Raw genomic sequence first — 16,830 nt, 5'->3', positions numbered from 1 at the left:
ATTAACATGTAGGCTTAAAAACTGAGATCGATCTGATAAGTATGATTCAAACCAACTTAAAAAGGGGTTCCTGCATGCCAAGTATTTGTTCTAGTCAGTGTAATAGAATGTGCTGGTCAATCATGTCAAATGCAGCATGAAGATCTAACAAGACAAGCACAGAGAAGTCCACTGTCTGAGGCCAGAAGACTTAGATCTAACTTGAAACGTTTACCAGTCTCAATGCTATGCCAAAAATCCTGACTGAAAAATCCTTGAATAAACTGTGGTTATGGAGAAAGTCACAAAACAATACTTTCTCAAGGATCTTTGCAATAAAGGAAATGTATGAGATACATGTCTATAGTTATATTGTCATTATAGCCCTGAATGTGAATTTCTAATCATTTCATTCACCAATATGTCAAAAGAATTTTACTTGACTAGCCAGAAGGGTTTTCTACTGAGCCCCTGAAGTCCCAAAAAGTTAAAGAAAAAAAAATATATATTTTTTTGACTTCAGGGGCTCAGTAGTTTTCTTTTCATCAGTTGAAAATAGAGCATCTTTATTACAGTCTTGGTCTGTCTAACTAGTCTGGATTTGCTTCTGCTGGAGACCCCTCATCTCTAGTTGTCCAACAAGTAGCTTTTAATTCTGAGCCATTATAACTATTATGAAGCCTTTGTTTCTGATCACAATGTTTCTTTCCTGCAGCTTTCATCAGTACAGCAAACTAAGGGGGCCTTGCTCATAAGCTGTATACCATACTTTATTTTAGCTTTCTAAACAAGAATTAAAAAACCAGTTTGAGACCAAATATTGGATTTAGTAATAATAATAATAATAATAATAATAATAATAATAATAATAATAACTTTATTTATATAGCACCTTTTAAAAACACAGGTTTACAAAGCGCTTTGACAAACAAGAACAAAGCAAACTAAACCAAACACAGAAGAACATTGACAACAGCAAGAACATAACAAATGCAAAATACTCAAAATAATTAAATACAATTCAACAGAAAAGAACCCAAAGTGCACGATACCCAACAGACATATATAACCCAACCATCACAAGAACCATCATAAGAACCCAGGCAACACGAGAACCCAACAACACGAGCTGAGACCAAGAGGACCAAAGATTTAAAAACATGTAAGAAACTAAAAGAGCTAAAAGCAAATAAAAAGATAACAGCAATAAGAAGGTAAGAGCAGTAAAATAAATAGAAACAAGTGGTTAAAGGATAAAAAAAAAAAAAACTATAATAATAATAAAAATAAAAAGTAAATAGTAGGTTGACATGTAGACCAATTCCTATAGAAAAACATAGGATTACAATCATTTTACAAGAATATATTTAAAGTAGGCTATAAATAAATGCTCTATCAGTCTGAATACTCTGTTTGGCCATTGTAGCCCACGGTGAATTAAGGACTGAATAAAGAGAAAGGCATGTATGAGAGGTCTGACAACAATCATCAAACATGACTATATAAAGAAAACATTTTCCATTGTAGTCACTAGGTGTGAGTGAAACACAGCACCGCCACTGCAGCAGCGACCGCACTCGCGTGATTCAACAAACAGGCGTCATGCACATTATCCGGTTAATTTACATACATAACGCCGCCCAGGGGGACGAACATGTTAATCCACCGTCGATTGAAAACTAACCATAGGGAGGAGAGAGAAAGAACAGCTGAAGAAAGTTTCGACGAGAGAGGGCTGTTTTAAACCGGGAGAAGTGTTTACATAGAAACGCTGTCGGGCTCTTTGCCCCACTTTTGGATTACGACATGGACGCTTTGAAATCCGCTGGAAGGGCAATCATACGAAGCCCCAGCATCGCCAAACAATCGTGGGGCTCGGGACGACACAGAAGTGAGTATTCAGTTATTGGATGTAAAACCTGTGACAGCGTTAGCAGACGCCACTCTGGCTAAAAAAGCTAACTTTGCTAAACCAAGCTAGCATTGCCAAATGGCTAACATTACGACCGGTGTTTGTCACTTCGCGTTACTTTCCGAGTCCTCTGTGGACGTCAGGTACAGTTGTTGACAACATAGTAGCTGTCAGTGTTTGACTGACTGACTGAATGTTAGCAGGGCGTGTTTCAACACTAAAACGACTATTTCATGTCGGAAATGTTTTTTTGTTTGTTTTTTTTTGCTACGGAACTTGACACAGAATTTGTCCCCGCAGCTTGTAAAAGAAGTTGTAGAGACTCTGGGGTTAAGAGTATCAAATTCAGACCTTGAAGTGCTTCCCCGAGTATCAAACATCTCCAACGAGTTGCGCGTTCTCATGCATCCGGGCGACAAGCGACCGCATGTCACATTCACATGTCACGTTACAAGTTGTGAGAGAGTGATGTGAAATCCTCTGGTTGTCTGCCACGTCACTCCTCTGACTGACTGTCACGGTCTGAAAAACAACACACCAGCGGCTAAGCAGGGAGTTTAAAAAAAAAAAAAAAAAAGAAGCTTGTGAAGTAGGCTGCCGTGCGCCGGAAGAGAGCAGGAAGGCAAGTCATCGGGAGTGAAAAAGACACGAAGAGCCGAGTGCTCGTCTCCCTTGTTCCCGTGGCGAGGCTGTACGATCATAGCAACGCACAGTTGCTAGGCGATACACCATGCGGAATGGAACAAAAAAAAAAAAAGAACAGTCTGAAAAAAGGATTTGGTTGCAGAGCAAAACATTAAATGGAAAGTCTTGTTTTAACCCGTGTGCCGGGCTCGAATAACTGGTTAAGCAAATCGTCGTGTAAGCCCCCTCAGATTTTACCTGGCACATCCATGAGATGCCGGGATTCAGCTGATGCTTTGCACCCTCATGACTACTACTCTCTGTGATAGCGAGGCTTTCATATGGAGGCTGCTCATGTCTTTTATAATATATTTTCATACACAAAGGAGGAATGTCATGTGCGCCTAGGCATCCACACACACACACACACACACACACACACACACACACACACACACACACACACACACACACACACACACACACACACACACACACACACACACACACACACACACACACACTTCATAGACAATAGAGCAGTTGTGTCACACGTGCCAGACAGTGGGATCGATGCTTTGTTTTGGACCACCCCATAGACCAGCCCTTTCTCATCTGACCGGGCTATGGTAAACCCTAAAGCTGAAACCTCAGGCTTGTGGTGAGCTGTGCTATGACTCCACCTAGGCTACGTTCTGAAGGAAAAGTCCATCCATCCATCTTCCCGCTGCTGACAAAGTACAGTCATGGAAAGGCAGTCCTTTAGTGGCAGGAAAGCCTTGGTCCTGCCACAAAAGGTATAATTGACAGGTAGTGCTGTCAATCATTTTTTTTAAATCCATATTATTCTTTTTCTACCCCTTTTTAAGTAGTTTCAATGGATCCTCTGTTTGGTCTGTGATTAACTTTCTTCCCCCCCTTGATTTTCTGGTCATTTTATCATAATTACTGTGTTTCAGTAGGCACCGGAGAACTGCAGGCCCAGAGTTATGAATAAGAAGGCAACTTGTACAATCTTGTTGACAGTGAGCTTTTACTCCAGGACTGACTCTGTTTTTTTTTTTTTTGCTTGAGAAGTGTCTGGATAGTGTTGCAATAATGTACATAGTTTGTGACACAAGTTTCAAGGTTTCAAGAAAGACTATCTCTCCTCCTTTTGTGTAGGCTCAACCTTGAAAAGGTAACCTATTCACACGAACACAGCATTCCTTCTCTATCACTGTCACTATCAAGTCTTACATGTCAACATGTAAATTAGGGCTAGCATCAGTGTTTGCTTTACATTGTTTGCATATGCACTGATTTTTTTGTGTCAGCTGTCATTGAAGTTTAAAACAGTTCAGTTGCTTTTGGGCAGTTTGTTGAGCTGAATACATCTCTCTCTCTCTCAGCTGACTTTCCATTATATCCAATTAGTTCCTACTGTAAGGTCGGCAATGTGGTATGCATCGACGCTCGTTTAGAAGGCCCTTTTTTTTGTACCAGTCTGAAAGTGTGGGTGGTAGAGAAACCCTGTCTGCTTTGAAGAGAAACAGTTCCCTCCCACGTCGCTGGTCAAGGAGCTGTCTTCTGTAGGGTTGTATTGACGCAGCGACATATCATGATTTCAGTCGACCCATGAAGATGGAAATAAAGGAAGGGCTTGTGAACTAAAACCAATTGAACTACATTCTATTTATCAACTAGATGTGAAAGCTTACGTAGTTAAGACTTTTCACCAGAGATGGTACATACCTGTTGATAAAAAGCTATGAAAGATACAGTGGGTCTTAGTAGCCTTTACATACTATGTATTTTTGTCTACAACAGAAAGTGTGGGGTCCGCACTGCCCTGTACTGCTGGCCCTGCTCTGGCAGGTCAGCAGTGTGTCCCTTGCACAAAGTCAGCCAAAGGGGACTGAATGGCTGTAATGGAGATTGCTCACTGTAGGATTCCTTTATGGAGTTGTTAAGCCAGTGATTTATAGCACCGTTAGATCTTCTGTATCTACAACCTGCTCCTGTGTTTTTTAGTCACATGTGAATGTGTCCGTCCAACAGAACTGCACTATCCTTCTGTTGGCCAAGTGGATATTTGACTTTTCAGTTTCAGCTGGTACCACAGTAAAAATAACATACTTTAAACATCAAGTGTTACCATGACCACCAGTAATTTGTGTTTGATTTCATTGTTATGATATATATCTAGAATAAGCTAACCTATTTGCATGTTTTTTTTGCTATATTATATTTGCCTGTGATAATGTATGATGTATATCTTTCAACATCTCACAACTTTACTTTTCTGTCAAACCTCGTAAGACATCTTCTTGCAAAAATTCACTGAAAATGCAGAAACTACTTTTACATTTTTAAACCAAGTCTGAATGTACAATTTAACAAAGATGTCTTGCTTTGTCACTAAACTATCTACTTTAAAAAAGGAGTATGCCACATCTATGCTGTTTCCCCTTCCTGGTGAGAAATAATAAATGTAATCCCCTTAAGCCATATGTGTAGACATATGGTCAGTGTGGTAGTTCACAGTTCTTTAACTTCTTGTCAGTAGGACATCTTGGTAACTAAAAGAATGCCATCTGTGACTTTTAGAGTAAGAAAGCCTACAAATCCCAATTAAATACACGTTGACAGCTAGCATTTAGGTTCCCTTACAATTACAACTCCTTCACTGTAATCTGTTCTAAGCAAAGGTGTTAGTTAAACCAGATACTATGGCACGCAGGGAGTCATTATGTGGCACTTTTAGTAGAAGCAGTCTAAATCTTCTCTGTCAGTCAGGCAGTGGATGTCTTCATGCTTGGTCAATAGAAAGGAATGAAACTCAAGTTGATGATGCAACCCGCCCTTCTTATCTGTGCACTGCATCAAAGTCTGTTAAGATTTGCTTTTTGTATGCACCAGTTGTCAAACTGATACTTGTTTCAAAACATAGTCCTTTTCCTTTTTTCAAGGTCCAGATATACACAATGATATGGCATCTTTTGATTTACAACAATGGTTGTAAAGTCCATGTAATCTCACTTTAGACCTCCTTCAATCCTTGTGTTTGAAGCCATAGGAATGCAGGGGTATTCTTTTACCTCTCATCCTTACCTGTATGTCTGCTACTGCTGCCAAAATTACATGTTGAAGCATTTCTCCATGAAGATGTTACTAAACATATGGAGTAAGAATGCAGAGAACAGATTTATTGAGTAGCTGAAACCAAGATCCCCAATATCTCAGCAACACAAGAAGAATATTAATCACTCTGCAAGAAGTGACACAACAAAGAATCAAATAGTGGAAACACAGACATGGTGTATTTCATTTTCAGGTTGTTTTTTTCCAAAAGACTTGTCTGTCTAAAAAACTAAATATTAGAGTTTACTTATGTTTATAACAAAGGTAAGCTGCAACTCACATTTTACATGCATGGACAATGTTTTTGTTGTAAGTTCTTATAAGACAGGATTCATTTTCATCACATTTATTTTTGTGTAAATCAACTAATACTTGATGCTCTACAGCTGCTTGTAAATTCAGCCAGCTTGAAGTTACTTCAAATCTGCTGTGTAAATGTTAGCTTAGTATGACTAGAAACTGTTACTTGGTGTGAATGACCTCTGACAAAACTTAGAATAACTCCATGAAAGAAAAACTTCAAACATTTTATTTTCAAGCAAAATAAAAATACACATGGACTGTTTTGACATTAAAACCTTTTATTTATTGTTAAACAGACTAAAAATGTTCTTTTTAAAGGGGCTATATGTAACTTTTTACATGTATAAATCGTTTTTTTGTCGCCTATAAATAAGTGAACGGATAACTGATGTGAAAAAGTGGATGTTCACTGTCTATCTGTGTATAACATTTTCCCCGGGTCGTATTTTCCACGAAAGTTCCAGGAAGTGACATTTTATGCATGTTCTCAACGTCCTCCTCACTCTGCTCTGCTTACAGAGATCAACAGTACAAACTCATCACACACTCCCACTCTCAGCCAGTGCCTGCCGAGACTGTTGTTTGTAGGATGGAGAATGAATACAGACACACAGACTCCTTCACAGACTTTCACATATGTATGAACACTTACCTCCTCTGTAAACATTATGTCAGTGTTTGGCGGCTGATGATGATGATGATGATGCTCGTTTGTGTACGTATGAGCACGTATGACCAGCACGCGAGGGAGAGAGAGCAACAGGATATGGTGCAGTTCACTTAACGGCCATGCGGTATTGCTACAAACGCAGTATTTTTACAAGTTACATATAGCCTGTTTAATGGCAGTTAAATCATAAATGAAAAAGCAATCAGATATGGTTTTAGCACTGTTGCAGATTATTGTGTTTGCAGAAAGGTAATACTCTCATAAGAGTTAATCAATTTCTAACCTCATTTGGTATCTACCAACTCCTAATGTAAAAGGAGGCTTGAGGACCTTTTTTAGGTTGTTGAAGGTTGAAGTTGGAGTGTCAAAGTTGTTGGAGAGTTGCAGACAGTGATCCAACGAGTGTACAGAGCTGCAAGGGCCCAGAGTGGCCTTCTGTTGAGCTTGGTCACTTCCTTTGTCAATCTTTGCATTTTGTTCCTTTAACTTTCCTGCAGGAAGTATTTTCCATTTCATTTCATTTTGCTGCACTTGTTTTTTTCACTATAAATAAATTAGAGCCCGACTGATATGGGATTTTTGGGGTTGATAGCGATATCGATATTAGGAAGAGATCTATGTTTGATCTTTAGAGATATATAGATATTCCTTTTTTATAATGGTAATCCCTCAAATGCAGAATATCAAACACTAGAGGAAAATATATACAGTATAACGTATACAAGATGGTCACTCAACTGGAAAGTAACTGTACAAGTACATTCTTTAGCACTTGACTCTGTGGGGAGCAATAGTGCTTGATGTAATCCATATAGCAAACTCTGCTGGTGAAAGAGAACTGCTAGTGTAATCCCAAGAAATTTAAATGAAATGGTATTTGACTGGTGAGTAAAACTCATAATCAGCGCATAGCTGTGATTAAAATTAGTCGATACCGATTGTCATTGATACAACATCGGCCGATATTATCGGCCGGCCAATTAATCGGTCGGGCTCTAAAATAAATTCACTTGGACTGCATTTTGAATTTTTACTCATTTTGGAGCCTACAGGTTTAAGCCATTAGGCTACCCTTACAATGTAGTTCCTGTTACAATGTAGTTCCCGGCACCATGTGATATTAATGGGATATATCCTAATTTATTATAATTATTTTAATTATTTGACTTGCAATAGAAACCAGCCTCCCCTGTTTAGTGTTTCTGTGCAGAGGGTGCTTTAAGAGATCCGTTTCATATCCCTGCTTCTTTCTGAGTGTACATGCTGGACTCAGCTGGTCATCAGCAGTAATCTCTGACTGGTATAACCACTCATTTCTCCACAATCTCTCTACTCTCACTTTCCTTCTTTGAGTGGATTTAGCCAATACTGAAAGACACATGTCCAAATGTTACGACTTAGACATGGCTATAAGACTCTTATCCTCTGCAAATCCTTTCCTTATCCAAATGGAATTGTTTTGGATGGTCATCAAATTAAATAATGATAGCTGTATAGTCGTGCAGCACTTTGTTTGTATAATTTAGAATTTTTTTAACACTTGAATTAAAGAATAATAAACCATATGTCTGCAGGCAGTCAGAAGAGGCCACGTGCTGGCTTGACTTTCTTAGTATTGATTGTTCCTTTAGCTTGTATAATCTCTATGGTTATTTGTATCTGATTCTGTTTGTGTATTGTCCATGTCTCACAAAGAGCTCATTGACATAGGTTTCCCATTATATTGAATACAATCACTGAATACTTGCACAGATCTGAAAGTCAAGAGGGGGAACAACAGTGCTAGATCTGTCTTCGTACCAGGGAGAGATAAACCGTAACAATGGTTCAATGTGTAGCACAAGACTTATTATTAGCAGTATCTCTCTTCAAGGAACAGGAGGGGACTCCTGATCCTGACCTGTACTGTAATAAGCAATGCATAAAATGACTTCATGAGACTGAACCGCAGAAGACAGTAGACTCTGCAATAGAAATGTAGGATTAACTTTTGCTGCATAGTTAGAGGTTGTCCAAGGCTCTAACAGGCTTTGTGCCGTCTCTGTGTGTATCCCTGCAGGCATCTTTCCTCATCTGAGTCGGCAGTTTCTAAATTAGCTCCAAGTGTCCTGATTGGAATCTAATAATGCTAGAATAAGTCTTTTCTGCATGTGCCTCGTCACTGTGAGCTAAGACGAGGTCATCTCACCGCGGGCCTAGGTTGTTTGTGATCTGTCTTTAAGGTTGAGTCTTTTTAAATTCTGTATTAATCTTATGGTCAACTAATTCCATGAAAAGACCTTAACAAAAAAAGGTTTGATCCAACTGAGTATTATTTTCCTATTTAAAGCCTGATTTATTGTATTTTCCATTGCCTTAGACTTAAATAGATGTGTAAAAAGCCAAACCTTACCATTGGTTGTTTTTTTTTTGTTTAATGGCTTTATATGCATTTTCTTCGATCCAGTAGATGTCGCCCTTGAGCACCAGCATGAAACCAAAACAACTCTGCATTGTTGTGTTAGCATGCTAATGCTAGCGATCTTTATTATGCTCGTATCTTCACACTGCATGTAAATTTACCTGAAATGACCGTGATCAAGAAACGCTTGAATAAGCAATGAATACAGTATGTTAGTCTTCTTTTCTCTAGTCCCTCAATAAAACAACTTTTATACGCGAGGGGATGTAAACAAAGTGAAGATAGGACTCGGAAAGCATCACAGACAGCAGGACTCAGGTGTCACACCCATTGTAGACAGTCATGACTCACAGTTATTTTCAGAGGATAAGTGTGAAAAATCGCATATTAAGCCTTTAACAAGTATGAACATGGGTCCTCGTTTCTCTGGAGTTGATTCCAAATGCACCACTATTCTGCTGACAACTGTAGAAGAAAGTAGACTCTCAGTACATTTGCTTAAAAACTACAGTGTCATGATGTTTCAGAGAAAGTTTGTCTGCTGTATGCACTAACATGTTGGCTTATCTTTAACTTTGGGTGGTTTCATCATCGGCCAATGTGTTTTGGTTGAGAACTGACTTGCACATGACTCACAGTAACCCTTAAGAACAATGTGACTTCATTCTATAGTTTTTTTAAATATTTATTTTTGGGCATTTTGTGCCTTTTTAATGGAGTGACAGGACAGTGGATAAAGTTGGAAATCAAGGAGAGAGAGAGAGAGTGGGGAAATGAGCCACAAGTGGGATTCGAGCCTGGGCCGCTCGCTTGGAGGACTACAGCCTCCATACATGGGGCGTGCACACTAACTACTGCGCCACCAGCTCCCCCATTCTATAGTTTTAATACTAAGTCTCTGAGAGGCCAGCTCCATACACATTCTTTCCCAATATCTCAGGTTGATGTGCATCTCTGAACAAAGCCACAATTTAGACCTTGTATTGGCCAGGTTTCAGTGCTTGTTTAACTTTTGGGGTAATAATGTGTTTCAGACACAACACGATCCCCATCTTGTTTAAGGGAATGTATACAGGCGGGCTGGTGTGTCTACAGCAAGACCAAAAATCAATAAGTCATTCATAGTTTGGGATTCAGAGAGCTCAGATAAACACGCTAAGATTCACTACACTCCATTGACTGATGCCAATGCGACACCATGCAGAGAGCTCTCTGTTCTTATAAACTCCTTTCAAATCTCGACAAAGGAGAAAATGTTGATGCAGCAGGCTTGACGTGTGGAGCTTTGGAGTGGTGGTGGGGCCCTGATGTTTGAGCTGAAAGTCCATATTTGTGTTAATTTGCTAGCACAGATTGAGAAAGTAGCACTCGCCGCAGCCAAAACATCCGTTGTTCTTCTAATATGCATTATTAGAATGTAAATAATGCACAAAATGTATGTAGCTGTAGCGTCGTCCATGTCCTTGTACGCAATCTTTGTTTGAATGCCGCCAGATAGTTTGTTGTTGCTGTGACGTATAGGTCAAACGGAAGTGGCTCTATAACCACTTGTTGAAAGTGCTGGAACACCAGGGTATCAAGCTATCCCATGTAAGCGCACTGAATTATCAGCCTGTTCCTCATTTATAAATGATTTTCTCCCTTCCCTTCTCATTTGACTGACTGTGGTATTCTTTTTTTAAAGAGCATGTATTCTCTCCTCATTACAAATGATAGACGCGAAAGTGATTCCCTCTAAATATCATGCACTTGTCTAAATTGCCTGTTTTACAAAATTACTCTAAAAGTTACCTTATGTGCTATGATGTTGTGTATCAGCACTCAAACCACAAACTTGCTGTGACCCTCAAAGCCTCTGTGCTCTCTTCCACTTCAGATCACTTGTTGTTTCAAAAGGACCCTAATATCACAGCATTGTAGCTTCAAGGCTAATGAAGACTCAAAAGACTGCCTTTGTGACATTGTGTGTATGTAGTTTGAGTCTAAACCGGTTGACACTTGGGGCACTCCGACAACAGAATGACTGGATTTCTGCTTCAAGGGTTCATCGAACCCCACATCTCTGATAACCTGCATGAATAGTACACTAATATAACATGCACTAACTGTTGATACTGCTGTCCTTTTCCATTTTAAAGGACAGCATGGCAAAGCGAAGATAACTGGATTAAGTTACATGGTAGCCTCCTATAGTGGAGGTGCATTTTTATACTTTTGTGAGAGACTTTTTTCAAGTAAAGTTTACTCTCCTTTAAATTGTAATAAACACAAAAGATTCTGGAAAATTAAAATGTGTTACACATTATTACAATCATGTGCAGTCTTAACTCCCTTCAGACACATGTTTTGTCAAGAAACTCATTACTTTATTTGCCTCTTATCCAGTGATAACATAGACATCAAAAAGTGTAATGTGTATCTTTCAAATTGTTCTGCTATTTAGCACTCTACCCAGTGAAAGGTTTGAAACGGATAAGATATTCAAAATATTTCGACTTGTACATGTTAATGCAAGATGAACTGATGAGCGAGGTAGGAGCTGCATGTTCTTCTAGTCTTCCTTCCTTCTTATAGTGTGACTCCTCCTGGCAGCCTTGCCAGTGTAGTGTTGAGACTTGTCTGAAGCAGTGTGGTGAGAGAGCATGTTTAATAGTATGGACTTCACCCTGGCTGTCGGATTATAGGCTGACTATGCTTCAACGAGGGATTGCCAACTTTGTTTTTTTATCTGATATTTTTGGAGTAGTAGTAGTAGTAGTATGGGCCATCATAGATATTTGTGTCAGCGAATATGTTTCCTTTCCAGCAATGCCTGCAGTGATTTAGTAAGTCGTCACATAGACAGTTTTATAGTTTGGTTGACAATAAATCATTTTAAATACTCTTTCACAAAGTTGTTTGTTCATGAATGCCGCCTTCAGAGTACCTTTTAAATCCAAAAGTTACTCACCCATGGCTTTATCTAGCATTGCAAAGATGTGGTTGAACCTCCCTGTTGTAATAACAGCATTTTTGCTACAATTACTCACCCAGCCTGGCTCTTACAACTCTTCAACATAACTAGAAATAATCTCACCAGAAGTTCTGTTTATCAAGACTTTTCAGAACTTAAATATGTTGAAAAACTATGTTCAACAGATCTGCTTGTCATCTTGAATTAAAGGTATATTTCAAAATGACAGTCACATTCTTAAATTCCTCAGGGTACCTTTAAATATCACTGATAACCTTGGGAATTGATTTATGGTATTTCCAAAGTTATCTTTATGGGTTTTTTTTCCACGTAAAAAACAAGCGCAGCAGATTGTACCATTCAGTTTGAGGGCTTTATTGCGTCTCATTATTTATAAGAAATCTAGTTTGAGAGTAAATCAAGGTTGATGCTGTGACCGCCGAACATTCAAAGGGTCAACCATCAGATGTTTCTTTTCTTTCTGTTCACTGAGCTTTCTTCTGGAATGTCTGGCACGAGCATATCTGTAGCAGTGTATTTGACATGATGTGATGGTTTGTATGTGTGTAGTTGTGGGGCAAATGGATATAGCTATAAAAGGTTTTTACAGGGTCTGGGTAGGAACCCTATCTGTATTTCTTACACAGCAGGAGACAGAACATTAAAGTGTTTAGTATCCAAATTGTTCTTTAGAGATTACTGACTGAACAAACCCTTCCATGTCTTAGCCTCGCTGATGCTTGCAACTTCAACCTCTACCGGCCTCCTCAATCCTAGTCCCTGGCTCATTTACAGGTAGTGTCACGCATGCAAATATTGCTCACTGACCAGCCAGCGCTCCAGCAGAGCCTTTGAAGTTGGCTCTAATCAGAATTGCAGCTGCAGAGCGGCTGCAGAGGGGGCTGGTACTTGGGGAAGTGCTGGGTTGGGGGTTGGTTGTGTAAATGCAAATGTAACCAATATGAAAATGGATTATTGTTTCATACAAAGCAACCCTCTGGGTGTATTCTAAAAATAGCTCTGGTTCATGAGTGTCTTATCTGAATGCCAAGGAACAGTTTTCTGAAAAGCAGGTTTTTTTCACTGCTCAGTTTAACCGGTCAACTGAGGATATAGCGTTTTATTTTGGTTCATTTTTTTTCAGAATCTTAATATACTTCTATTTTGAAGTTGTATTGTTTTGACCGACAAGACATATTTCCTTTTATCTGCATAGTTCTTAGAGTTACATCAGGATCTCCTGGGATAGGGGGGTATATGAATGATATCTTTCCTGAGCTACAAATAACTTAAACATAATCAAAGAACATTCTGTCAACTTTTTGAAATGCGCTTCAATATGCATGTCAACGTTATTGCCTTTTGTAAACGTCAAAGCCACAATAAAATGTAAACTAGTTATTTTCAAACCAACAACACTAAATGTTCATAATTCAATGCTAGCTGTATTGTCCTGATTTATAAGGTTGGCTAATGTACTCATTGGCTTCCCCTCATTATTATTCACTCTGTGATATGATTGAATTCATAGATTGCAGCTAATGATGATAGTCAAGCGGCTACTTATCCAGACGCTAATGTAAGAACAGGATCTGTAAAAGAGGACAGCCTGATCTGTTCCCCATACTTAGGAGCTCAAGGACCTTGACCTTTATAGTGGGTGTTCACTGTCAGACCCACCCATTACTTAAGTATGGGTTTGTTCAGAGCTGAATACAGACTATAAACCATTCCAAATAAACCCTTACTGATGGCTTGGTTTTGCTGGGAAGACAAATATAGTAGTTTCAAAGTCAGTCTATAGTACAATAACTTCAAATGGCAAGAATGGGTTCTATAAGAAGAAAATAGGCTTGCACAATTGCTCAAATGCCACAAAAGTCTTCTTCAGGTGATAATTTTTGGGTGACCGAAATGTTGTGTTAACCATATAACTACCTAATTTTTCTGAGAATGTGTTCCATGCCATTTTCAACAGAGCGACCCAGTTGCCTCCTTTCAGCACTATGTAACTTTGGAAGTGCATATGACTTTCTAGCACTAGTCCACACATCAGCCCAATCCAGTTACCACGTCGCAGTTTGATACAATGGCTAAAGCTAAGAGACAGAAAAAAACGGAAGCTTAGAAGAGTGAACTTTCAACCTGATTTACTGTAAGATTTGAAAGGTTCCCTTTCCCCCAGACACCATCTCAGCTATTTTTTTTTTTTTTTTTTGTAATATAAAGAGAATGATTTCTTTTTGTAGCTCACCCAGCATTTCTTTTATAGAGAAAAATGCTAAATTTAGTCCTGAATAGTGTCAGTGTGTCTTAAGCTTAGCAAACCTAATCCCGGAACTATATATTGACCAGGAGCTAGAGCTCAACACATCCTGCAACCAGCCACCTTTATTGAAGACTCTAACAGTTAAGTAGATGCATGTAATGATGTTTCCATGTCCCATAAGACCTCGAAGACTTTTGAGATTTTAGATGAAACAAATCGTAATTTGCCTCCCAGAGGGGACAAGATGGTATTTACTTTATGATGGAAGAAACGTGTCTGCCGGTGGAGAACTAGTTTATAGTTTTCTAACTTCTGCAGTTATAAGTTTGTATTCTGATTCTGCGTTTTTGTGTGACACTTTAGCTGCCTTGTAAGGTAACTCTTACTCATTTGGCCAGACACAATGGAGGAGGTTCTTAGGAACCCTAAGTCTGCATTAAACTTAATAGTAAGAAGATAACTCATTTCTTCCTACCTGGATAGAAAGTCAAACTAAGAGTTCAGCTGCTGTCGTACCTAAAGCAGCTGAGTTTAACTTCCCAAAGTAAATCACAGAATGTTGTGTTCTACTGACATGTCTGACCTAGCATCTCTTAGCTTGCCTTACAGTACAAGCAGTGGGATTGTTGCTGAGCATACATTTCAGTGTTGCATGTCTCATCTGCAGAGCTTCCAGAGAACTGGACAGACACCAGGGAGACCCTTCTGGAGGGCATGGTGTTCCAGCTCAAGTACCTTGGGGTGACGATGGTTGAGCAGCCCAAAGGAGAGGAGCTGTCTGCGGCAGCTGTAAAGAGGATAGTGGCCACGGTAAGAGACAACACACAACTCACTCGAGGCAGGACAGGCACACAAACACATGACTGGGGTTTTAAGCTTGTCAACATACAGATATACAAAACTCAATTCCGGTTGGCTGTAACAAGCAGGCGTTACCATGGCAGCTGTGGAGGCCAAACCATACTAACAAGCCCAAACTAGTGCAAGAACCAAAGAGATTACGAGGTGCATTGGTGTTTTCATAAAAAAAAAAAAAAAAATACGATACGGAAACAAATCTATGCTGTATTTTCTGAACTGAATACACAAACTTTACTCAAAGGAAAAAATGGGTCCCTGTTCAGAGTTTGAAAGCTACCAGGAGAGTTACGGTTTAACTGTTGCGGGCCCACCACCACAACTTCTGGCCTAGCTTTTTATCAGTGTTACAGGGACCAAATTTTCCTCTGAGGACAGTTTGTGTATAGAGTTATGAACATATATCACAGAATCTGTACACTTCTCCAACTTTCCAATTTCTGTACCAAAACTCCATAGTGCACATTTAATACCTAAAAATGAGAAAAACAGGATTTTACAAAGTCTAGCCAATTTTATTGAAAATTTAAACAGATTTGTCCTATTGAAATAATATTTCATACTATTAAGAAATGTATTAGTTGAAGAACTTGAGCAGTAATTACAGCCACAAGTCTTTTGGGGAATGACGTGAAAAACTTTGCAGCGCTTGATTGAGGGTCCAGTAAGCCTGCCAATCCTCATAAGCTCTGTCAGGTCAAAGTCTGACCAGAATGTAATAAGTAGATTTTTCAGTATAATATTTCCTAATATTCCAGACCATAACCCAAGACCTATTTGCTGAAAAAACAATCTCACACTTTGAAGCATGTAACTGTTATGCAGGGGTTGTGCAGTACCTAGTCTCCTCCAGGTACGAGTCTTAGAATTGAGGTAATACTCAGTTTGATCTGGGTTCCATCAGATCAGGAATCTTGTTTTTTTCCCTTAAACATGCTGCTATTAGGTCTCATGTAAGTTTTGAGGCATTTTCTTATAAAGACAAGTATGTGCCTTTTCAGATGACATGTATTTTAAGGGTTGAAACGGTAGAGGTTTGAGATATTTCTAGTTTAATAGCAGAAGTCTGAATAATTATGTCATTTTGATGTTTATCTATATTCTAATAAACCCTGTTCTGTGTTTGGTGTTATATATAATTGACTGCAAATTGATGGATATTTTTTGATTGAGCAGTCCAATTGGTTGTGCAAAGTTGACGCTTATAAATATTTATTAATTTTTCCTGTTCTCTGTCTTATTGATATAGCCTCTTTCACGCTGTAACATTTCTTCCAGGCAAAAGCAAGTGGGAAAAAACTCCAAAAAGTCACACTAACAGTTTCTCCACGGGGAATCATTCTTTATGACAGTGCCTCCAACCAGCTGATAGAAAATATCTCCATTTACAGGTAACTACCCCTCTTTGGACTGTTTATAATTCCAACATATTCTGTTTCGCTGACTGGCGCACATGGCTCGAGTTATGAAATACTCTCACCCCTAGCTTGTCCTGATCACCTGCAGTAAAACAAACGTTATTTTCACATCTATCACTGAATGGATGTGATTGTAAGATGCTGTGGTATGGCAAGACAAGTGTTCCTCTGTGTGTTTTTGTGTTAAAGTACTTTCTCCCTTATGTAGCACACAGTCTATCAGAGTATGTCCTTTCATTCTTTAACTCTCTTGGGAAACCTACAACAACTGCATTTCTGAGCATCACACAAACACACACCCTTTCTGTCTGGTAAATGCC

General features: G+C 39.0%; 1 protein-coding gene across 4 annotated transcripts in view; it reads left to right on the top strand.

Annotated features, from left to right (window-relative positions):
* Positions 1-867: 867 nt before the first annotated feature.
* ldlrap1b (low density lipoprotein receptor adaptor protein 1b) overlaps positions 868-16,830 on the top strand; it is a 29,130-nt gene continuing 13,167 nt past the window's right edge. Inside the window, exons 1-3 of one of the 4 annotated variants that reach the window (XM_065966224.1) lie at positions 868-1,870; positions 14,902-15,044; positions 16,371-16,483. In XM_065966224.1, coding sequence (XP_065822296.1) covers positions 1,786-1,870; positions 14,902-15,044; positions 16,371-16,483 — 341 coding nt within the window. In that variant the 5' untranslated portion in view covers positions 868-1,785. The remainder of the gene's footprint in view (positions 1,871-14,901; positions 15,045-16,370; positions 16,484-16,830) is intronic. The other 3 variants (XM_065966223.1, XM_020645012.3, XM_020645011.3) reach the window with 3 other exon arrangements.

This window comes from Labrus bergylta, chromosome 18, assembly GCF_963930695.1.
Source record: "Labrus bergylta chromosome 18, fLabBer1.1, whole genome shotgun sequence".
Lineage (NCBI taxonomy): Eukaryota > Metazoa > Chordata > Actinopteri > Labriformes > Labridae > Labrus > Labrus bergylta.
Note: the sequence above shows the minus strand (reverse complement) of the source record. Positions and strands in the feature narration are given on the sequence as shown.